Raw genomic sequence first — 25,053 nt, forward strand, 5'->3', positions numbered from 1 at the left:
TCTGGAAGTTTCTAGACCACCAAAGACAACTGCTTCAGAGTCTCCTGAATGTCATTTTCTCACAGACTTTCATTCTCTTTAGTAAGTTCGCTTTAAGTCTGGGGGGACAAACCCAGGACACCCTTTCTCTCATGGCGCCTCACCGTCCCAGGCCTTGTGAAGTCCACACTGTGTGCCAGGCTCTGCCGCATCTGGTTGCTGAAGAGGCGGACGCAGACGCTCTGCAGGTACTCGGGGGTGATCTGCAAGAAGGAAAGGCCATCAGGTGAAAGGCATGCAACAGGACCTTAAGGCCCGCTACCTCTCAGCATTTCTTGTAGGAGAGCTGATGAAATAGCCATGCTAGAGAGAGCATCTTACGCTTTATCCTCTGTTTTAGCTTCTGCTGCTGGGACAAAAATACCTTACTGTGATAGTATGGATGTAATTGGGCCCCATAATCTCATAGGGAGTGGCACTATTAGGAGGTAAGGCTTTGTTGATGTGGGTATGGCCTTATTGGAGGAAGTGTGTCATTTTTGGGGAGGGCTTTGAGGTTTCCTATGCTTAGGATACCATCCAGTGTCTCAGTCGACTTCCTGTTGCCTGCAGGATATAGGATTCTCAGCTACTCCTCCAGCATCACATCTGCCTGCATGTTGCCATGCTCCCTGCCATGATGATAATGGACTGAACCTCTGAAACTATAAGCAAGCCACACCAATTAAATGTTTTCTTTATAATAGTTGCCATAGTCATGGTCTCTCTTCACAGTAATAAAAACCCTAACTAAGAAACTTACAAAAAGTGACATAAGGGAAAATGGGTTTCCTTTAGCACACTACTCCAGGTACTGCCTGTCACCGTGGGGAAGTCACTAATAGAAACTTGAAGCATCCAGTAACCTCCAGTCAATGGCAGAGAGAATGCATGCTGCATGCTTTGCCCATCTTTTTTTAAAAGAGTTATGTATTTTATATGTTTTGTCTACATGTAAGGGCACTGCATACGTGCCTGGTCCCCAAGGGGACCAAAAGAGGGCACCAGACCACTCCTGGAAGCCACTATGTGGGTTCAGGGGGAACTGAACCCTAGTCCAATGCAAGAACAAGTGTTCTTCCTCAGGGTTTCTCTATGTAGCTCTGGCTGTCCTGGAACTCGCTCTGTAGACCAAGATGGCCTCGAACTCAGAGATCTGCCTGCCTCTGCTTCCTGAGTGCTGGGATTAAAGGCGTGTGTCACCACTGCCTGGCATGTTTGGTTTTTGAGACAAGGTCTTTCTGCACAGCCCTGGCTATCCTAGAACTATGTATTCCAGGCTGGCCTCAAACACATAGCGATCCACCTGCCTTTACCTCCCAAGTGCTGGTATTAAAGGTGTGTGCGGTCATGTCGAGCACAAGTGTTCTTAATCAATGAGCCACCTCCTCAGCCCCACTTTGATACCTGAGGTCCCTTGGCATCTCTGCCTTGATGTCTGTTCCAATCTCAGAGTGCAAAGTCAGTAGCAGGAGCTATGGGCTCATCTTTGATCATCATGCCACACCAGGCATCACATCCTCCTGGCTGCTAAAGGTACACCCAGAATGGGGACACTTATTTTTAATAGGACAGAAGACCAAAGGGAGGCGTGGATTTTTCCTTGTAGTCTTTCTGTGTTATTTGCATTTCTATGTGTGTATTCACGGCTGACTACAGTTCGTCTCCTCCAAGAGTGATGTCAGAGTCAAACTTGGGTCCTTAACCTCTGATCTATCTCTCCAGTCCCCTTTACCTTATCCTTAACACTAGCCATGCATCATAAGTCACCCGGTAACTACAACAACAAAATTATGTGGTACACAGAACTGAGGAGCAGGAGCAGTGCCCTGCCAGGGGAGAGCAAAGCAATGGATCTTCCTATGCGGATTCAGTATCCAGATACTTCTCTGAACTCTATTCATCTTAGTTTTGGGGTTTCTCTCTCTCTCTCTCTCTCTCTCTCTCTCTCTCTCTCTCTCTCTTTCTCCCTCCCTCCCTCCCTTCTTTCTTTCTTCTTTTCTGTTTAGACAGGGCCTTGGCTAACCTGCAACCTGTTATGTAGACCAGGCTGGTCTCAAACTCACAGAGTTCTGTCTTCTTCTGCCTCCCAATGCTGTGATTAAAGTGTGTGCCACTGCACTGGGCCCATAATAACATTAAAAAAAAATACGACAGAAACTGAAAGCAAGGAAAAGCATGTGTTCAGAACACAGGTAAAACCCTGCAAGTGTCGGGACAGCTGCAGCATACTGGCTTTCTGAAATGCAGGACCAGCTCCATCAGTGAGGGGCCAGGAGCTCCACAGCAGTGCAGCCCAGGCCCCACGCACTTCCTCGGAAATACACAAAGGGGATGTTCCTTACCATCTTGCCACTGACTGTCGCCTCTAGAGAATCCACCAGCTCAGCTGTGACTCCGATGAGGTTGTGGTAGTCGGCCTGGATCTTATTGTACCGCTTGAGGTAGGTCATGGCCCGGCGCTCGGCCTCCACCAGCTGCTGGTGGAGCTGCTGCAGCATTTCTAGGAAGACAGTCTACATTGAAGCCAAACACAAGGACAGGAGTGGCAGCAAACCCAGAAACCAAGCAACTGTGCTCTTCTCTGAGGCTGCCAAGCCTTCTGCCACGAAACTTCGCAACACCACATAAATGGTGGCAGTGATAAAAAAGATTTCTGACAGCAAATGCTGGCAAGGATGTGGGGAAGAACTCTTATTCACTGTTGGTGGAAATGTGAACTTGGGCAGCAATTATGGAAAGCAGGGATACAGGTTCCCTGCAAAGTTCACATGACCAAGCTATACCACTCCTGGGCATATGCCCTAAGGACTCTTTGCCCCACCACAAAATGACCTACATATCTGGTTTACTGCTACTGCATTCACAATAACAAAAGAATGGAACAAGCCTAGATGCCCATGTCACATGGGTAGCTAATGAAAATGTGACCCACATACACAGTGGCAGCAATCGAACTGTGGGTTGAAGGTGCACTTGCAGGAGCAGCAGGGCAAGAGCCAAATGCTCGACCATGTTTAAGGATATCAACTGCTGTGGGGTATGGTAGTGCATGAGCCTTTAATCCCAGCACTCGGAAGGCAGAGACAGGTAGACCTGAGTTCAAGACCAGCCTTGTCTACAGAGCGAGTTCCAGGACAGCCAGGAACACACAGAGAAACTCTGTCTTCAAAAACAAAAAGCAAAACCAAACAAAACAAAAAACAAGCCAAGGACTGGCCCTGACTCACTGAGGCCAGGCGGCAGTGACAACGCAGTTGAGAATTCCCTGCCTACCCTTGCAGTGGGCAGAGGAACCTCAGGTGCTGCGGCGCTCCCAGGATGCTCCTGCGCTGTGTGCCAGCTACGCAACAGCCTACTAGTGACTGCACACATTCTAGGCTGGCCCTGTGAAGACACATCTCTATTCCTGCTCCTCCATGCAGGTTCAGCCAGACCTGCCCACTCTGAGCCTTGAGTGTGGGAGCACTCGGGCAGAACCAGTCACACATCTGGAACCATTGGGCTTGGGATATGCAAGAGAAACTGGCACTAAGATGCAGGGCTGCTGACTACACCATACCTGGTGACGTGTGTGTGTGTGTGTGTGTGTGTGTGTGTGTGTGTGTGTGTGTGTGTGTGTGTGTGTGAGGCAGGGGGTAGAAGAATCTGGAGGAGGAAGCTAGAGGAGTCCTCAAATGCTATTGCCGAGTTGGAGTTTACCAAGTTTAATGGGTGAGCCAGGTAGGGCTTCCATGCAAACACAATCACAGACAATAAGACCATGCTGTGTGCTTCCAGAAGGAAAAGAGAATTCTTCTGGGGATTGGAGAAAAGGTTGCCCTCTGTACATCATGTCAGAGAGCCAGTCTGAAAGGTGGCTTACTTAGCAGAGACTTCAAGGCAGCAGGGCACTCAGGCCATGGCATGGGCATTGCTATTTTAACCAAATCCTCAATGAGAATCAAGAGCAAAAGGTCGGCCAGGAAAAGGCCCAGTGGCATACGGCCAAGACTTACCTTAGCTGGTGAAGAAACTAGCTGGATAAAGAGAAACAATGTGTCTGGCCCTTTGTCTAAACTCAGGTTAAGTGAATCAAGCCCTCTGTACCGAGACAAGCAGAAACAGGCCTGGAGGACACTGCAGAAATCTGCGAGGCTACCACAGACTCAGAAAGATAAAATGGTTTCAAAGACTTTCCAGAAAAGAGCAACGGGAGCCCGGCCTGTGCTACGTTCAAGACTCTGTCAAAACCAAACCAAACCTATGGATGCCCTATCCACTCAAGACGGCCTTGGGATTTCTGCAGTCATCCGGATGACTGAAACGCAAGTTCTAAGGGGTCAGGAATGTTTTATTCTGACAGCAGAATCCAATGTCATCCACAGGAAGCTTTTACAGGCAGAATGCAGGAGTTATAGTCATTGCAGCTTCGGCTGAGATTTCAAAGGCAAGCCAGGAGGCTAAGCAGTGTGCTGGGGTTGGAGTCCCTGCAAGCAACTCCCAGTGAGGTGATACATTACAAAGCTCTAGCAGTGACCTTGAAGCCACAAGAGAAGGGTTCCAGCAACGTGCAAGACCCACTCAGGAAAGCGGCAGGCAGGATGCATAGCAGCTTGAGAGCGCCACCAGCAAAGCCACAGGTGGAGGAAAGGCTGAGGAGTCCACATCCCACCAAACTGCCCGCTGCTGGACCTAGGAGCTGTAGGATTTCATGCTCCCTGCTGCATTTTGTTTTCCTGTTCTTTCCTTTTGGGTTAGGAACCTGTATCCTGCCCGCATCCTGCAACTGTGTAAGTTTGTAATTGTTTTGTGTCTTCTACAGAGCTCAGAGCTGGGTTTGCCTTGAATCTTAGATGAATCTCTCGAATTGGGCTTCTAAGCAACGCTAGAACAAGGAAGCTTTTGGGTGCTCTCGGCTGGAATGATGTGTTTTCATTGTGAGATGGTCATTAGCTTTTGGGGTACAATCCAACAGTCTGGATGAGGGTCTCCCGTACAGCCATGTGTTAGAGGCTTAGTCCCCAGGGTGGTGCTACTGGGAAGGCACAGGAACCTCAGGAAGGACCAACCCTCGTCTCTTTGCTTCCTGGTTCATGATGTAAGTGGAGTGTTCTACCACATCACTTACTATTAACATCAGGTGCCCTCACCAGAGACCCAAAGCAACCAGGCTGCCTAATCTGGAACTGAAGCCCCCAGAACTGAGAACTAAATCAACACTTTTTATTTGTAAGTGAACTGCCTCCAATATTGATTTCGTTGTGATGATGGGAAGATGGCTAACACATGAGGAAACCAAGGACAAAACCAAACATTCAAACCCTTCTTGCCTCATGCTACCAGACTCTCCATGTGCATCACAGCTAAATGATCACTCACTTGCCCTCCTTGGTAAGCTGAATTAAATAATTTACTAACACTTCCTTTTAAAAAAATATGCTGGTGCTGGAGATCTGGCTCACAAGCTGGGAACACTGGCTGATCATCCAGAGGGCCTAGGTTTGACTCCCAGCATCCACACTGTCGCTCACAACCATCTGTAACTCCCGTTCCAGAGGATCTGGTGCCCTCTCTGGCACCTGAGAGAACAGGCACACATGTGGTACATAGACTTATGTGGAGACAAAACACCTATATACATAAAATAAAAATAATCTTTTTAAAACGTTAACTCTCTTAAACAAAGCACAAGAAACCCAGGGCAGGACACTCTCAAATCCTGTGACATTGCTCTTCTTGGACCAAGTTTCCACGTGGGAAACTCCATCTGCAGGGAGCTGAGGACCCTGCCTTCCTGAGGGCGTGAAGCTCATCACCAACACGTCCCAACAACTGAAGGCATTTCCAAAACAGAGTATCTAAGACAGGACCAAGGCACAGCATTGCAACTAAAGCCACTGAGGCCATATCAACCAGTTTTTCTCACCTTACTAAAAGATGAAATGCTCCAGTAAAAATTATTGCCCATGGAAAAAAATACCATTTCATGTAAACACTCAAGACTGGAATTACTTTGAATGTTTTTTAAAAAATGGAAACACGAGGTTGGAGAGATGGCTTAGAGGTTAAGAGCACTGACTGCTCTTCCAGAGGTCCAGAGTTCAATTCCCAGCAACCACATGGTGGCTCACAACCATCTGTAACGAGACCTGGTGCCCTCTTCTGGCCTTCAGTCATACATGCTGTATACATAGTAAATAAATAAATCTTTAAAAAAAAAATGGAAATGCTATCTAAAATTGGTACTGCATCTGACCAGCTGAAGGTGAAAGCCGAGCTATTAAAATAATTTCCCTTCCCATGCTGGCTGTGTACTCCTCCTGAGCCAACGCAGGTCCTTCCCACCAGCCTGCGACTCGGCTGTTTTCCTTCCTCCATTCCTTACTTATCTAACAAGCTGGACATGAAGACACACTTGCCATCCTTAAAGAGTGGGCCTCACGAACTGACGGAGCAGGATCACAAGGACTCTGTAAATATTTAGACTTTGGAAGCCCTCATTTGCCAAGTCCACACATTTTCTCCGTCTCTGTTTCTTCTCACAGCTTAGAAGTTGAGCTGGCAAAGCTGTTCTCATGAAAGCTGTAATCAAGATGATTTACCTTTGCTATTCTGTCCATTCTCCTTCTGGGACGAGAAAGCAGCTCAGGAAAACAGGGCCCTGGGGCAGCTGGTGTTGTGGGGCTGATAAAGAAAGGGCCGGAGGCTGATGGAAGGACCTGATCACGACAGTGGAGGCCAGCACTCCAAAGGTTGCTGAAAACAACCAGGCAACAGTTCCTCACGCTGCTCAGTCACTGCCGCCGCTTTGCTCCTTCAGGGACCTCCACGAGGAGCACATGCTGCAGAACTCCCACAGCCTCCACACTGCCTGCCTGCCCCAACGAAGGCCTCTGCACTGCCGGCCAAGCCTTCCAACACACTTCTCTGAACCCATAACCCTAAGACTGTCACTCTAAAGCTTCAGCCCAAGGACACGGACTGGGAGGACAGCGGCTCAGGCCGCACCTGGAGCTGGGCTGCTTGGCTTCCAACCCTAGCCCCATGTGCCTGTACAATGAGAGGCAAGCCTTTCATTATCTTAGGGTTTCTTCCTTCCTGCTAACAGCTCCATGCACACATGCTGTTGGGGTCTATTCACAATGTCTATTTCAGTGACTTTCTGTACAGTCAGAGCTGCACACCCAGGACTACAATCACCTCTGTCCTTTTTCCTCTCCTTTCCTTTTTCTTTTCTTCCAGAGTAAGGGATCAAACCCAGGCCTTGTGCATAGCAAGTCACATCCTCCAGCCTCATATGAGGAAACTTTGAATAGATGCTTGTCCAAAAGAAAAGACACATGTTCTTGTAGACTAACAACCATTGGGAAAAAAATCAGTCTCCAACAGAAGGGGTGACAGAGTACTCTGCTATTCTTGGAACGGGCTCCATTTATAGGTAGCTGTGACATTGTCCCTCTCTCAAAAGTGTCCCCAGTGGAATAAAGATTGGGATAATGGTTGTACAACTGTGTCTGGCTTATGATGGGTAAACTATATAGTATATAACTATGCAACACAGTTCTTAAAAAGAAGTCTAGGGGTTAGGGATTTAGCTCAGTGGTAGAGTGCTTGCCTAGCAAGTGCAAGGCCCTGGTTTCGGTCCTCAGCTCTTGGAAAAAAAAAAGTCTAGATCTGAATGACAAGTCCAAACGCCACGACCTGGAGGCCTCCCAAATGACTCAATGACCCTTTGCAAAGGAACCATTTTTCCAAGGAGATGTTTTTCAAGAGTATAGAGTTTTTTCCTTTTTCCCTACCAAGACAGTTTCTAGACTGGTCACACCAACATAAGACCATAGGGCTGGAAAGATGGCTCAATGGTTAAGAACACTCGTTTCTCTTCCAGAGAGCCTGAGTTCAGTTTCCAGCACCCATGTCAGGTGACACACCGTCCTGAACGCCAGCTCCCGGGTATCTGACACAGTCTTCTGGGCCTCACAGACACCTGTGCTAACACACACACACACACACACACACACACACACACACACACACACACACACTAAATAAAATAAGTATATCTTTCAAAAAATAAAATAAGACCACAGCCAAGTCTCAGATATCCACGCAAGTCAGCCCTTTCCGGGTCGTGTCAAAACTCCACAGATGCTCAGTTCACCTTGAAAATACGAATGCAGCCCATCTGTGACGTCTTGCTGGTCTGTGGTACCCAAAGCAGCGTTGTTGCTTTTAACCCCAGGGTCCCCACTCACTACAAAAGGATACATAGATGGTAACAAGTTTTGGCGTGTTACTGGCTTTAAAAATTAAAGCTAAAAACTTTTCCAGCTTCAGCTTTAATTCTGGAGTCCAAGAATCCTAAAGAAAAAAAATAAAATAAAACATCAGCTCACCAAATAGCCATGGTACCAACAAAGCTGTGGGCGTTGGGTTAAATAGCCCCATCAGTTACAGAAACCAAACGTGAAGCATCCTGCCAGGGCCGGAGAGCATGGAGAACAGGTTTTCTGATGTGTAACTGATTCATTTATAAATAATTCAAGGACTCACAGTGGGGACAAATAATTTCCACATGACTGGAATATTTCATACAATTTAAACACAAGCATGATAGTAATTTTATATGGTGAAATACCAAAATTAACTCAGTATAGTCTAGGCATGTATGTCAAGTTAGGCGTGACATAGACAATTATCTCTTAAGTTACTAGATACCCCAGAAAGGGAGTCACTTCTGGACCTCATCTGGACAAGAAAAAGGAAGTGGTCCTGCCACACTACCTCGTGCCATGGTGAGCACTGCAAAACAATTTCAGCTTAATCTGCCCTTGAAAATAAATTACTGCCAGTGGTGGTGGCACACGTCTTTAATCCCAGCACTCAGGAGGCAGAGGCAGGCGGATCTCTGTGAGTTCGAGGTCAGGCTGGTCTACAGCCAGGGCTACACAGAGAGAAACCCTGTCTCAAAATGACCCCCACCCTCCCAAAAGAAGGGGGGAAAATGATAGAAATTGTGAAAGAAAAAGTCTGACAATAGATAATTACCATCTCACTTTATATGTGTTGAGGGTTTTGCTATGTTACTCAGGCTGGCCTTGAACTTCTGACTCTCCTGAGTGCTGGGTAAATAGGCAGGCACCATCACGTCTGGCTTGAAAGGGACACACAGCCTAGTAACAAACTTCCTTGGGATAATTTTCACATAAAAATATCATCCACTTAAATCAAAAATTCCACAAAAAGCAGCTATTCCACCAAGTCCGTATCATTTTCCTCTCTCCAGGTCTGCACCCTTCTTTCTCCACACTTCCCACACCCTCGCCATCCTGCTACTCCTTACACCATCAGGTTTAGACACAATACTGACAGACAAGAAGAGAAAAAAAATCCCTTATTTTCAAAAGATCTTTAAATTCTCTGATGCTGCAAGATTTTAAAAATTGTAATGTACGAGATCATGGGTTGTACTGTTCGCCAAAACGCATGCTGAAATCCTTGTCCCTGGTACCTTGGGACATGAAGCTGTTGGGGTGGAGTCATGGCAACATCAGCTGTATGCGTACTCAACAGTGTGGACCCTTAATTCAATGCCATATGCCTGAGTAAAAAGGGAACTCACACACAGACACAGAGGGAAGATGACCAGTGGGTGTGTACGCTAGCCAAGGACCATCTGGGTCTATCCGAAGCTGGAGAAAAAAAGAGCTTAAAGCAAGGAGCACAGCAGCCCAGATGTGGTCTCAGGCATCTGGATCCCCAGACACCCTGTTGGCCCAGCTTTGCCCTCAGAAAGCAGCAGTGCTTCAGCTTGGGGCTCTGTCCATCCACCACCTGAGGAGTCTCAAGAGAAGGTGCTGAAGTGGACAATGTAAATCAAGACATTTATTTTAGTTACTGTTTGTGTGCAACATGAGCACGGGGACACGCATGCCACAGGGTATGAACGGAGGTCAGAGGACAACTTTTTGTTTGTTTTTAAGACAGGGTTTCTCTGTGTACAGTCCTGGTTGTCCTGGAACTCTTTGTAGACCAGGCTGGCCTCGAACTCACAGAGATTGGCTGCCTCTGCTCCCGAGTGCTGGGATTAAGGGTGTGTGCCACCACGACTGGGCCCGAGGACAACCTTAGGTGCCAGTCCTCTCCTTCCACTTGTTGGACAGAATCTCTCCTGCTGTTCTTGCAGCTCTGTGTATTCCAGGCTGGCTGACCTGAGAGCCTCTGAGCAATTCTCCTGTCTCCACTCCATTCTCACTATAGGAATGCCGACATCATATGGTAGCAACCACATCTAGTTGTTTTTGTGAGTCCCTGGGATCAAACCCAGGTTGTCACACTTGTGCACAAGTACATTTATCTGCAGAGATATCTCACCAGCCTAATCAAAACATTAAATTTTTATTAGAGTTATCCATTTTATTGTATGTGTGAGTGTTTTGCATGTATATATGTATGTGCACCATGTGCTTGTCTTATGCCTGTATCAGAAGATGGTATCATATACTCTGGAACTGGAGCTATGGATGGTTCTAAACCACCATGTGGGTTCTGGGGAATCGAACCCAAAGGTCTTCTGCAAAACCAATAAAATGCTGTTAACTTCTGAGCCATTTCTCCAGCTTCCCAAAAAAGATATTTAAAAACAATCAAAACAGGGGCTGAGAATGTGGTTTAGGTGGCAGAGTACTCATCTAGCATACTAAATGCTAGCATGCTAAAACACTAAATTCAATTCTTTTTTTTTTTTTGGTTTTTTTTTTTTGGAGACAGGGTTTCTCTGTGTAGCTTTGCGCCTTTCCTGGGACTCACTTGGTAGCCCAGGCTGTAAATTCGATTCTTAATACTGCATAAAACTGGGGTGCATGCCTGGAATCCCAGCACTGAGAAGGTAGAAGCAGGAAGATCAGAAGTCCAAGGTCATCTCAGTTATATGCTGAGTTTAAAGCCAGCCTGGGCTACATGAGACCCTGTCTCAACAAACCAAAAAAAAAAAAAAAAAAAAGTATTTGGGACCCATGGAGCCCCCAAGTCAAGTTGTTCTGGTTTTGGTGACTATTTTATGTAACCAACAGACAGGTCTTTTCCTCTCAATTACTTCTCTGACAATGTTCTTGCAATCACATGGATAGGCTGGAATACAAACTCTCCAGCATGAACCTCTCATGTCTTCCTTTCCTTCTAATGTTTCTAGCTTTGAGAAGAACACTTCCCGAGTCCGAGGAGTACTTGACCCCACTCTTCCAAAAAGAGGTGTGAAGAGCCTGGAGAAGCTGGGCCAACTCTGTGCAGACCACAGGTTTTTAGAGGGCACTCATGGCTGCTTGACTATCTTTCCAGAACTAAACGCTCTGGCCCTTCAAAATCTTCAGTGGAACCCTAAAAACACGGCAGGACTACTAAGAATGTGGGGACTGGGCCCAGGGCTCAACTCCATGTGCGCCGCTCCCCTCCCCCCCAAACCTCCCCTTGCCTCTCCAAACCTCTCTTGCAAAGTCTGCAACCGTAGATTCTCCCCCAGGCCCTAGTGACTGAACCTAGGGACTCTACATGCTAAGCAAGGGCTCTACCCCGAGTTACGTCCCTAACCTTTTCACTTTTGATTTTGAGATAACAGGATCTCATTAAATTGCCCAGGCTAGCCTTAAACTTCCTGCTTCAGTCTTCCTAGTAGCTGGGATTACAGGTCTGCACCACTAAGCTAGACCCTTCCATCTCTTTAAATCTTTATTAAGCTTAAGTCAGTCCCTGGCACAAACAATCACTTAGGTTCAATAAATGAGATAAGAAATGTGACCCAGGACCTACTAAAGGGAAATTATACACTCTCAAATCCAGAGAGAAAGACAGATCACTCCCAACACACAGACAGGCAGCTCCAGAGCAGCAGTAAGGGCGACAGGAGAGATGCAGCTTAGCTAGGTTTAAACACAAGTGGAGCCAGGCAGCAGTTGCGCATGCCTTTAATCCCAGCACTCGGGAGACAGAGGCAGGCGGATCTCTGTGAGTTCGAGGCCAGCCTGGTCTACAGAGTGAGATCCACGACAGGCACCAAAACTACACAGAGAAACCCTGTCTCGAAAAACCAAAAAAAAACAGAAGTGGGTCATCTCTTCAAGATCTATAAAGTATAAATAGTATGGCCTAAAAGGCGAGCATGTTTTGTAAAATGTCAGTTTAAGTTAATAAGCCATGGTGTTGACAACAACAAAATATCCTATTTTACGGCATAAGGAAAGTCTGTTAATGCAAACTATCTAAACATTGTTTTAAAATAAAATGTAAGAGGGGTTGCCTGGCATAAAGGGGGGAGGCAGTCCTTAGCAAATGACCAGTGCAAAAATTCTGTACCTTGATGGTGGTGACAGTAGTTACACCTACGCACACGTTACAATTCATAGAGCTGCACCTGTCCAGAAATCGACTTTACTATATGATGTATGAAAAAACTGATTTGATGTATGTGCATGGGGGTATGTGTGGCTAAAAACTACGTTTGTTTACTTTGCTACCTGTAAAGGGAATCATATGATGTGTCTTCTCTGGTATCTTCCTTGGCTTACTGAAGATTATGTCAACATGCAGTTCCATTTCCTTCTGCATGTCCCTACTGATTTACATATATGTGCATGAACATACAACCACAGCTATTATAGCATGGTAAAAAGTCAGTCAAACACTACCCAACGATTTAATAGAATAACTATAGAAATTAGGGCTACAATAAAATAATAATAATGAGGATAAACCTGAGGTCTTTTAAAGCATCATTTAGAAATCACCAATACAACGATGTGGTCCAGATTCCGACAAGTTGCACTGGCAGCTGCTTACCTGGAAGAGTTCTTTAAACGAGGGGTGGACCTCAGGATTGGGCACAAAGGGGAGGGCGTAGAAGGGAAGAAACTCTGTGGTCTGGCTCAGGGCAGCCCCTTTGGCTTCCAGGTAGGTTTTGAAATAAGAAATCCTCTCATCTAGCTCCTGTTTGTCCTAGAAGAAGGAGAACACATGTTCAGGTCTTTGGCTCAGCACTCAGTCCTCCTGCTCACCCTGTCCACTCTGCGGGCTCCCTAAATTCCAGCCATGTCACTAGCATTGCCGCATCCAGCCTGGCAAGGCACATTGCTCCAGTGTCTAACGTCACATTACATAGGAATGCCAGAGGACCAATGTGTAGTTCACATGTTCCTTTATATCACCAGCACCATCTTTTCATTTATTACAAAGCTTCATGAACACCATTTTCAGTGTCAGAACCAATGTCACCTTGTCTATCATAATCTACTTGACTAATTCTCCATTTTAGAGAATTAGTGAGATGTACCCATCATTGCTTCCACCTTCCAGACATATAAACATTTGTATGCATCCCCATGTTGCCCTCAGAGAGGTTTCTAAAGAGAATGACACGTCTTTGTAGTTTCCTGAAACAGAAGGGCTCACCTTCTCTTCATGAAGCTAAGGATCGACCACATCCACATCACTGTTCCATGTACAACCCAACTCAAGGGACCCCTCCATCACTGTTCTATGCACAACCCAACTCAAGGGACCCCTCCATCACTGTTCTATGCACAACCCAACTCAAGGGACCCCTCCATCACTGTTCCATGTACAACCTAACTCAAGGGACCCCTTCATCACTATTCCATGTACAACCCAACTCAAGGGACCCCTCCATCACTGTTCCATGCACAACCCAACTCAAGGGACCCCTCCATCACTGTCCTATGTACAACTCAACTCAAGGGACCCCTCCATCACTGTTCTATGTACAACCCAACTCAAGGGACCCCTCCATCACTGTTCTATGTACAACCCAACTCAAGGGACCCCTCCATCACTGTTCCATGTACAACCCAACTCAAGGGACCCCTCCATCACTGTTCCATGCACAACCCAACTCAAGGGACCCCTCCATCACTGTCCTATGTACAACTCAACTCAAGGGACCCCTCCATCACTGTTCTATGTACAACCTAACTCAAGGGACCCCTCCATCACTGTTCTATGTACAACCCAACTCAAGGGACCCCTCCATCACTGTTCCATGCACAACCCAACTCAAGGAACCCCTCCATCACTGTTCTATATACAACCCAACACAAGGGACCCCTCCGTCACTGTTCTATATACAACCCAACACAAGGGACCCCTTCATCACTGTTCTATGTACAACCCAACTCAAGGGACCCCTCCATCACTGCTCTATGTACAACCCAACTCAAGGGACCCCTCCATCACTGTTCTATGCACAACCCAACTCAAGGGACCCCTCCACCACTGTTCCATGCACAACCCAACTCAAGGAACCCCTCCATCACTGTTCTATGTACAACCCAACTCAAGGGACCCCTCTATCACTGTTCCATGCACAACCCAACTCAAGGGACCCCTCCATCACTGTTCCATGCACAACCCAACTCAAGGGACCCCTCCATCACTGTTCTATATACAACCCAACTCAAGGGACCCCTCCATCACTGTTCTATGTACAACCCAACTCAAGGGACCCCTCCATCACTGTTCCATGCACAACCCAACTCAAAGACTCTCCTCTCTGGCTTCAGGGTGGACACTTGAGGCTTTAGAACTAGTGTTTTTCTCCTCCACCACACAGACCCCGCCTTCTTCTTCTTCCTATGAACACACCTCACTCAACCTAGGCCATGAGGTCCTCTTCTGAGCACTGGACTTAGAAAATAGATAACGCTGACTTTCATATTCCATCAAAATAGGAAAATGTTTAAACAGAAATAAGGTGGAACAAAACAAACAATAACAAGCAACAAAGAGAGTCTGCCCCTCCCCACACGGGTCACGTTAGAGGAACAGCCTTCCAAGAACGGCTACTTGGTGGCAGTGTGAAGTCACTCCCTCAGCACTGCACCCTCCACTGGAGTCCATGACACTCCAGTGAGTTCCCACAGGAACTCAGGTCAGTGTTACTATGAGTGACCAAACGGCAGCTCTCTGTCCTTTGCTGTTTTGTCTGTAATTGAAGGCTCGTCTACCACAGGGGCTTGGCACGCCAGCCCCCTGGGCTCCTTTCCACATCTCCAGCCATCTAGGAAAAGGAAGCAGAAGCTAAATTCAGGCAGTCCCTGCACCTTCAACACTATTCTCCACGACTTGCATTTAACTATGTGGTCTGTGCCTTTTCCTAGATCCACCAAGTTACCAAACAGAGCAGACCTGCTTTGAAGAGTCTCCAAGAACCTGAGGTGTTTAGGAAAACAATTTTAACTTTCATCACAGAAATTACAAAATCTGCATATAAATTAGAAAATAAACTTCTGAGAATGAAGCCAGAAATCATTTATCAGGACATACGACGCAACGTGATAAAATGGTCACAAAACTAAATCAATGCTTCCTTGAAATCCCTGATGGCCGGTTAGCTAACTCAGACTGACCCAAACCCCAAATCAGCCTACCGGCCTGCCTCCAGAGTACTTCAGAAGATAGATGGCAAAATGGATGTGAAGGTAGAACTCCAGCTTCTGGGCCAGGGAGTCAGTATCTCTGATGGAGCTGGGAACGTGTCCCTCCCACAAATCGAAGAACAACTTCTGGTCTCCACTGTCAAACGCTGCCACCAAATCCTTCTGTGGAGAAGACATAACAAGAATCCTGGATGATGCTCATTCTCCCAACACCCCAAACTCTCACCACCTACCTAATGCTAGATACCTACACACTCCGACCCAGATACTCCTTTGGCGACAAGCCCTTGGCCACTCAGTTTTTCAGCCTTTGCAATCCGCAAGCTGGACTCCATGAAATGTTAAGGCCTTCAAAACAGAGCTGAGACCAGAGGACTTGTGGGCATGTGAGTGCACTGAAGTCTCCCTAGGAGGACTACAAAAATTCCAAGGTGGAGAACAACTGCTTCAGAATGCTGCCTTACCCTGAGCTACTACCACCCATTCAAGACAACCCATAACTTCTTTCCTGGTTTCTTTTTGTTTTTCGAGACAGGGTGTCTCTGTGTAGCCCTGGCTGTCCTGGATCTCGCTCTGTAGACCAGGCTGGCCTCGAACTCAGAGATCTGCCTGCCTCTGCCTCCCGAGTGCTGAGATTAAAGGCGTGTGTCACCACAGCCTGGCTGAAACCCAGAACTTTTTTAAGTAAGCCCAATAAAGCTTTCTGTCTCCTCCCAACAGGCAGCCTGTCAGCCACTGTGGATGGAGGCTGCCAGAACACAGCACAGGCAGCCATGCACAGCCCCCCAGTAGTTGGGGGGACCTGGCTCTCTCGTGAAAGAAGACTGCAATGTGCTGTGGGATGGCCTGTATGTCAAGTGTGTTGCTGATTGGTCAATAAATAAATCATTGATTGACCAGTGGCCAGGCAGGAAGTATAGGTGGGACAAGGAGGAGAATAAAGCTGGGAAGTGGAAGGCTGAGTCAGAGACACCGCCAGCCGCCACGATGACAAACAGCATGTGAAGATGCCGGTAAGCCACGAGCCATGTGGCAAGGTATAGATTTATAGAAATGGATTAATTTAAGCTGTAAGAACAGTTAGCAAGAAGTCTGCCACGGCCACACAGTTTGCAACCAATATAAGTCTCTGTGTTCACTTGGTTGGGTCTGAGCGGCTGTGGGACTGGCAGGTGAGAGAGATTTGTCCTGACTGTGGGCCAGGCAGGAAAACTCCAGCTACAGCAACGGTGAAGTGACTGCCCAGGGACGTGCTGCTGGGCTGGCTCAGCCCACACTGTCCTCCTCTGAGAGTCCCTGCAACCCTGCCAGCCACTCTGGGGAGCCTGAGAGTTCCATGATTGTGGACGAGATGAGTGCAGACTCACCACCAATCACACTGCTGCTGGAACTGGGCCTAAAAATGGCAGCTTAAGGCCACCAACCATTAGTAGATTTTGCTTAACCACTATTCCAGAGACTTTTGTTGTTTGAGTTCCTAAAAAAATATTTTAATTACATCTATTTAGAGAAAGTGTGTGTGTGTGTGTGTGTGTGTGTGTGTGTGTGTGTGTGTGTGTTATTGGCACACGTGCTACAGTGTATACATGAAGGTCAAAAGACAACTTTTGGGAGTTGGCTCTCCCACCACATGGTCCTAGCAATCAAACTCAGGTCCTCAGGGTTGGGAGCAAGTGTGTTAACCACTAAGCCATCTTTCTAGCCCAGTTTTTGCTGGATTCCCTCATCTTGACTTCCTGCCTCCCAAGTGCGCAACCACACTCCTGTTTTGCCCCAACGGCTTTAGTTTGGGAAATCCATTAGTGGGGCACTATGATAGAGTGGCCTATGTTGTAATATAATAATATACAGTATTATCTAATAGCTATTGACTGGATAACCAAAAAATAAAGATAAATAAATATTAAATACACACACACACACACACACACACACACACACACACACACACACACACCAGAAAAGAACAAGTATTAGCAAAGATGGATGAAACTGGAACCTTCTACATTGTTGGAGGGAATACAGATTTATTTTATGTGTGTGGGTGTTTTGCCAACATGTATATCTGTGCACCACATGCTTGCCTGATACCTGCAGAAGCCAAAAGAGGATGTCAGATCCCTTGGAACTAGAGTTACAGATGGTTATGAGCCACCATGTGGGTGCTGGGAATTAAACCTGGGTCCTCTGGAAGAAGAGCCAGTGCTCTTAACTGCTGAGTCCCCTCTGTGTGTTTTTGATGGCAACCATCCTAACGTGTTTAACATATAATATCTTGTGGTTCTTAGTGCATTTCTCTGATAGCTTTGGGTCTATTTCTACCTAACTTTAAAGAACTTGCAATTTTGGACTGTCACAAGCATCTTCCCAGAGCTGAAGACAAGGCAGGTCTTACCTGGATCATCAGGGACGTGGAGTCCTTCTTCAATGACCCACTTGCAGTTTTACACAGTGGCTTTCCTTTGACTTTGCATTCTTTTGAAAATGTCTTCAGGGTTTCTTCAAATTCAGCAAAATCTAAATACTGGGACAGAGAACATAATTCAGGAACAAAAACAAAACAAAACAAAACAAATTCCGAATACTCCAACGGTCAAATGCCCTGAACACGCAGACATATAAAAGGCCAACAGGAATATGCTCAAAACCACACCCATATGAATATCTACTATCAAAAAGACGAGACCTAGGAATGTCTTGCAGAGGACCCAAGTTTAATTCCTAGCACCAACAACAGGAGGCTCACAACTTCCTGTGTGACTCCAGCTCCAGAGGATCCAACGCCCTCTTCTGACCTCCATGGGCACCTGCACTCAAATGCATATACATGCACACAAACACATAAATCATGAAATAAGTCTTCAAAAAGATAAGCGCTAACAGAAACTAGAGGAACTGTTAGTGACAATGGAGACCAACACAGCTATAATGGAAAATAAATGGAGGTGCCTCAAAAAACAAACTAGGAAGAAGAGTAATAAGAATTTATTACATACACGTATGCAACTGTCAAATAACAAATCATTCAACAAAAAATCGGAACAACCTTGTGATCCAGCAATCCCATTTCTGGGTATAGATAGAAAGAAAATAAAACCCATTTTTAAGAGTGCTATCTGCACATGAGTATTTCTACAATATTATTCAAGATAGCCAAGACACGGATGAACCTAAATATCCATCAATAGTAGGTAAGAAAATACTAAAATAAAGTATTACAGCCTTAGGAAATCCTGTCAACACGAATGGCATTGGGGACATACATTACAGGAAACAGGCCAGGCACAAAAAGGTAACTATTGCAATTACATGTGCAATCTAAACAGTCATGCTTCTAGAAGTGGATAGCACAATGGCAGTTGCCAGGGGCTTAGACAATAGTTTAGTCAAAGGATATATTTTAGTTACACAAAATGAGTAAGGCCTGTGAGCCAATACTCAACACGGTGACTGGGAAGCACAAGCACATTGGGATTTGCTAGCAGAGTTGATTTTAAGTGTTTTGTTTTGTTATTTTTTTAGACAGGATTTCTCTGTGTAGCTCTAGCTGTCCTGGAACTCGCTCTGTAGACCAGGCTGGCCTCGAATTCACAGAGATCCGCCTGCCTCCACCTTCCAAGTGCTGGGATTAAAGGCATGCACCACCACCGCCTGGCTGCTTTTTGTGTTAAGTGTTCTTAACACACAATTAGTGGAAGAAGAGGAGGAAGGAAGGAAGAGGGTAAGAGGAAACACAAGACGGGTGTACTTAATTAGCTTAATGAGGTGATCACCTCAGTACTTCAATCCACACATACGTTGAAACATCAGGCCATAAACGTACATCTTTTTTGTCAATTACTTATGGAAAATAGGTGCCCACGGATTTCAGATAAAAGTGTCAAATCTTCTGGGGCTGGAACTACAGGTGGTTATGAGCCATCTACATGGGTTCTGGGAACTGAATCTGGGTCTTCTGCATGAGCAATATGTGTTCCTAACCACTCTCCATCTCCATCATTTTTATTATTAATAGAAACTGAAGTGATGCAGTCTGAAAAAAGCAAAGTGATTGGATGGCTCTTGGTTTACTAGGATCGATTTGGAATAGAATTAAAAATAATGCTTTGCTAACAGGAGAATAAAGCATTAAAAATGGGAAATGTTAGCCGGGCGGTGGTGGCACATGCCTTTAATCCCAGCACTCAGGAGACAGAGCCAGGTGGATCTCTGTGAATTCGAGGCCAGCCTGGTCTACAGAGCGAGTTCCAGGACAGGCACCAAAGCTACACAGAGAAATCCCGTCTCAAAAAAAAAAAACAAAAAAAAAACAAAACAAAAAGGGAAATGTTAGCAGTGAGCTTCTTGCAGAGTGCTCCCACTCTTGAGAGCAATGCTCTGATACTGTTCTTCACCCATCATTTCAGCTGGCATCAGTCACATCATGTTCCACCTTTTCTAAAATGTGGCTGGGTCCCCTGGTCCTGTCCACAGTCGTTATGGCACCAGCTATGGCATTTTATTCACCAACTGCACAATGAACAACTTTGCCTACCCAAAGTGGCCACCCACCTCCCTCCAGTGTCTCCTGAAGTCTGTCAGTTTACTCACAATGAACAGCTCCAAACCTCAGAGGTCTGCCAGATTCCTACACGCCCAAGCTTTCAGTGTAGCAAACTAAATGGCCGAAAGTCAAAGGAGGGTATTCCAGGTCTATAGCACATGCCTGTGACCCCTGCACTGGGAGGGCAGAAGCAGGAGGATAAGGATTTTAAGGTCATCTTTGGCTACACATCAAGTTCACGGTCATCCTAGGCCACATGAGACCCAGTCAGACACAACACGATCACACTCAAGAGTGAGTGAGTAAAGCGGAAAATCATGTAATGATAAAAAACAAAACTACAAACTAGGAAGAATTTGTTGCAGCTTACTATTTATTTGTATATTCATTTACTCATTTAATTTGTTTTGATAACAGGTTCTCTGTATAAAGCCCACACTGACCTGCTAAAGCCTTTCAATTACCTGGATTACATGTGTAAACTTGCTACCTTTTAAGGATTTATTTATTTTTATATCATGTGCACAAGTAGCTTGTCTGAATGTTTATCTGTACACCACATGTATGCAGTACCCACAATGCCAGACAACATCAAATCCTATGAAACTGGAATTAGAGACGGCTGTTAGCCACATGTGGGTGCTGGGAACCAAACCTGGGTCCTCTGGAAGAGCAGTCAATGCTTTTAACCACCAAGCCATTTTTGCTACATTTTAATTTTGTTTTTAAAGATTTATTCTTTTTATTTTTATGTGTATGGGTATTTTTGTCTATACGTATGTCTGTGCACCACATCCACGCCTGGTATCCACAGAAGCCAGAAGAGGGTGTTGGATCCCCTGAAACTAGAATTACTAATGGTTTTAAGTCACCGTGTGGGTGCTGAGAATCAAACCTGGGTCCTCTCAAAAAGCAGCCAGTGATCTCTCTCTCTCTCTCTCTCTCTCTCTTTTTTTTTTTTTTTTTTTGGTTTTTTGAGACAGGGTTTCTCTGTGTAGCTTTGGTGCCTGTCCTGGAACTCACTCTGTAGCCTAGGCTGGCCTCAAACTCACAGAGATCCACCTGGCTCTGCCTTCCAAGGGCTGAGATTAAAGGTGTGCGCCACCACTGCCTGCCTGCAGCCAGTGATCTTAACCTCTGAGCCAGCTCTCTGTTCCTACTACATTCTAAAATACGTGTTTTGGGGATCTGAGTTCCAATCCCAGTACCCACAGAAGGTGGCTCACAAATGCCTGCAACTCCAGCTCCAAGGGATCCAATGCCCCACTCCGGCCTCCATTGGCAGTCACACACACAATGCAAACAGCCATACAGACATAAACATACAAATAGTCTTTTTAAAAAATGCTTTTCTATGACTTGTGTTTCATATAATTACCTCTTTCACCAGTCCAAGTAATTCAGATTCATGGGCCAGAATATCCCCCATAGTGAACTGTTACTGGCAATTCTCACGGCAGAAATCTCTATAAGACAAAAACATTAACAAAGGTTAATTTCAACCACCTGAGAAATCGCTAATGGGTGGCTGTGGTGGGCAGAAGACAGGGCCCCAAAGACAGGCGCATAGTAATCCCCAGAACCTGTGACTATAGGACACCAGGAGTCACATGACTAGGGGGATTTAAAAATGCAGGTGGCACTGATATAACTAATCAGCTGTCCTTCAGTCACAGAGATAAGCCTGGATTACCAGCTCACCCAAGAGAGTCACAGAGGAAAAGGAGGCATGAAGGCCAGTGTCAGAGTGATAAGATGCAGAAAGATGGACCTGTCACTGCAGGCTTTGAAGACAGAGGAACTGGGAGGCAAGGCACACTGTCCTCTAGCTTGTCATGAAAGAAACAAGCTGCCAAGACCTGAATTTGGCACATGCATCTGAGTCCCCTTAGTAGAGGGCCAATCAAGCACTCCTGTGGCTATGCACCGGAAATGTTCACTGCAGGCTTCTAACCTCCAGAACTTCAGAACACTAAGCCTGTACCAGTTCAAGTCACCGAGTTCATGGGGTTCCTCACAGCAGAAGTAGAAAACATGAGAGCTAAGCTGTCGTTCTACTGGTAGAGTTCTTGACAAGAAGGCATTCAGCCCTCTAGCACCTCATGAACTGCCAGTGGTGGCACACATCTGTAATCCTAGCACTTGGAAGAGAACGGGTGATACACACTCCTGTAATCCCAGCATGTGGGAGGTGTTCCTAGGATCCTATAGAAGAAGGCAGACTTCTTAGGCAGAGCTCTCTAAGTCCTATGTAGCTCTCCATTGATCTGCTGACTTGAACCACACAGGCCATCCAGCAGTTCCAGCATACATGGAAATTCAATGACGCCCACAATATATCCTACCCTCGAGGACCTGCATGTACACAATGCCGGCTGCTTGGATGCTCTTCCTGCAAACATCTACATCTTGTTTGGTCTCCACTTAATGGGGCCCACCCAGAGAGGCTTGCCAAACCACCCATCTAGCCCATCACTCCCAAGTGCTGCGGCTTCCCAGAAGCACTCTCCCCTGGCTGACTTCAATATCCTGTCATTGATGCATCTGCAACAGAATCCCCTTCCATAAATCAAGGCAAGTATTGTGTGTGGCACTACACCTTTGATGTCCATTAGACAGCCAGGCCCTGACATGTCTGGAGCTGGATGAAAAGAGACTCAGGGAGAGAATGAAAACTCATTAGAAACAGGGGCCGGGTGGTGGTGGCGAATGCCTTTAATCCCAGCACTCGGGAGGCAGAGCCAGGCGGATCTCTGTGAGTTCGAGGCCAGCCTGGTCTACAGAGCGAGATCCAGGAAAGGCGCAAAGCTACACAGAGAAATCCTGTCTTGAAAAAAACCAAAAAAAAAAAAAAAAAAAGAAAGAAAGAAAGAAACAGGGTAACGATTTGAAGACAAGGGAAGGTAGGAACCACACTGATTAACGCAACGTGACAGGGTGGCACACCTTTAATCCCAGCACTCAGGAGGCAGGGGCAGGTGGATCTCTGTGAGTTCAAGACCAGCCTGATCTACAGAGTGAGTTCCAGGACAGCCAGGGCTACACAGAGAAACCCTGTCTCAAAAAAAAAAAAAAAAAAAAAAAATGGGGGAGGGGAGAGACGTGTCACATTCCAGTGATTTGGAAGACAGAAGACAGTGGTCTGGGTGGGAGAGAAGCTTAGCATCACTACACTTTGGGGCGTGACGTGGTGACAAGAAGCTTACTACCACTGAGTGCATGGACGAAGAGGATGGAGGAAAGCATGCTGGAAATAAGAATACGGAAAGTGTGCAGGTCAAGATGTTGAAATCTCCGAGGTAAGTACAGAGGTAAGGAGGGAAATGTCTGTAAGGAAACAGGCCGTCAGGGGCTGGAGCACTGGCTGCTCCTCCAGAGGACCTGGGTTCAATGCCCAGCACCCACATGACAGGCCACAACTGTCTGTACCTCCAGTTTCAAGGGAATCCATGGCAACAGGCATGCACGTAGTGCACATATCTATGCATGCAAGCCAAATACTCATACACATAACATAAATAAATCTTTAAAAAAAAGAAAGAAAGCAGGCAGGCTGAAAGCTCCATGTGGTGACACAGGCACACCTTTAATCCCAGCACTCAGGAGGCAGAGGCAGCTGGATCTCTTTTTGAGGCCAGCGTGGGCTACAAAGTGAGTTCCAGGACAACCAGAGCTATACAGAGAAACCCTGTCTTGAAAAAAACCAAATAAATAAATTTAATTAAGTTAAAAAGCAGGCTGAGCAATCCATAGGGAGCAAGGTAATAAGCAGCACTCCTTCATGGCCTCAGTACTGGTTCACGCCTCCAGGTTCAGCCTTGAGTTTCTGCCCTGACTCCCTTTGACGAACAGGGACGTGGAATTGTAAGCAAAACGAACCCTCTCCTCCCCATGTTGCTTCTGGCCATGCTGTTTCATCACAGCAATAGAAACTCTAACTAGACAGTGCCACACTGAGCAAATTCACATCCACCTCAGAAAAGCGACAAAGCTAGAATTAAATCTATGCCGATACTGCAGGAGAATATGCAGGAGTTGGTTCTCTCCTTCCAACACGTGGGTCCTGGGGTTCCGACTCTGGTCTCCAGGCTTGGTCAGCAAATGCACACCTCTTGCCAGTTCAAGGTCACCCGTTTGAGAACCCTCTCTGTTGGATGGATGTCCCGTCTCCTTAGCTCGGTTAATTTAGGCCAGACAACCTCTGGGCTAAGGATCTACTTTGTGGAGAAAGGAGGGGGCTGTTTATCATGTTTTGGCATGCGATGACGACTTCTGCATTCCCACCTGCGAGAGATTTAGGCCTACAGCTGGCTGAATGCGAAGATGAATTTGTACTGCAAATTACCATGCTTCCACTTAGACTCAGTGAAGTCTGAGCTTGACCTGGGTGCTGGGAGGGAAAACTACTCGTGAAAACTATGGGGAGAGAGGGACCTAAACGCCCCAGACCATGGGATCGCGCTGCCAATGCTCAGCTAGACGAGCTGGGGCCACCCCAAGTTCGCCTCACCGCAGCAGAGCGAGGGGTTCCTGGGGAAGCAATGGCCCTGGCCATGTAGGAGCCAGGACTGACGAGGCTAGCCACCCACGCGGGGTGCCCAGGCCTGCGCCACAGGGCCCGGCCGCACCGAGGGCCGCGCTTACCAGCTGCAGGGCTGCGCTCTCTCCTCCGGACCGCCAGCTCTCCCGCCGTCACCCCGGCAACCGCCACCGCGGGGTCACGTGAGGGGACGCGGCCAATCGCACAGGGCGAAGCCGGCGCGGAGCATCCTGGGAAGGAGAGTGGGCCGCCGCCGAAGCGAGTGTTTGCGGTTGCGTAGCGTGCCCCGGTCTTTAGCAAGGTCGGCCTGTTTAAAATCCGAGCACCACATTTCCACCTACGTCAGACCTTCCCAGAGATTATTGGAGTCACTTTTGTCTTTTTCGGGTGCGTTTAGGTTTGTAAACAAACAAAAAACGGAGACTGGCGAGATGCCTTAGAGGCTAAAGGCGCTTTCCTCCAAACCCAACGACAGAAGTTCGACCCCCAGGACCTACCTGGGGAACACGAGCGTGCTTTTAACAGTA

General features: G+C 46.7%; 1 protein-coding gene across 5 annotated transcripts in view; it reads right to left on the minus strand.

Moving 5' to 3' along the window:
- Armc9 (armadillo repeat containing 9) overlaps window positions 1-24,745 on the minus strand; it is a 136,513-nt gene extending 111,768 nt beyond the window's left edge. For 4 of the 5 annotated variants that reach the window (XM_052750534.1, XM_052750533.1, XM_052750535.1 and 1 more), the window contains exons 1-9: window positions 24,631-24,745; window positions 21,365-21,452; window positions 17,839-17,967; window positions 15,435-15,605; window positions 12,832-12,987; window positions 8,269-8,361; window positions 6,603-6,627; window positions 2,364-2,521; window positions 144-242 (exon numbers count right to left, since the gene is read on the minus strand). In XM_052750534.1, the coding sequence (XP_052606494.1) occupies window positions 144-242; window positions 2,364-2,521; window positions 6,603-6,627; window positions 8,269-8,361; window positions 12,832-12,987; window positions 15,435-15,605; window positions 17,839-17,967; window positions 21,365-21,415 (882 nt within the window). In that variant the 5' untranslated portion in view covers window positions 21,416-21,452; window positions 24,631-24,745. Of the gene's footprint in view, window positions 1-143; window positions 243-2,363; window positions 2,522-6,602; window positions 6,628-8,268; window positions 8,362-12,831; window positions 12,988-15,434; window positions 15,606-17,838; window positions 17,968-20,033; window positions 20,163-21,364; window positions 21,453-24,630 lie in introns of those variants that run through there. The other variant, XM_052750537.1, reaches the window with a different exon arrangement.
- Window positions 24,746-25,053: the final 308 nt, after the last annotated feature.

Source organism: Peromyscus californicus, unplaced genomic scaffold, assembly GCF_007827085.1.
Source record: "Peromyscus californicus insignis strain IS unplaced genomic scaffold, ASM782708v3 Scaffold_21__1_contigs__length_65335640, whole genome shotgun sequence".
Classification (NCBI taxonomy): Eukaryota; Metazoa; Chordata; class Mammalia; order Rodentia; family Cricetidae; genus Peromyscus; species Peromyscus californicus.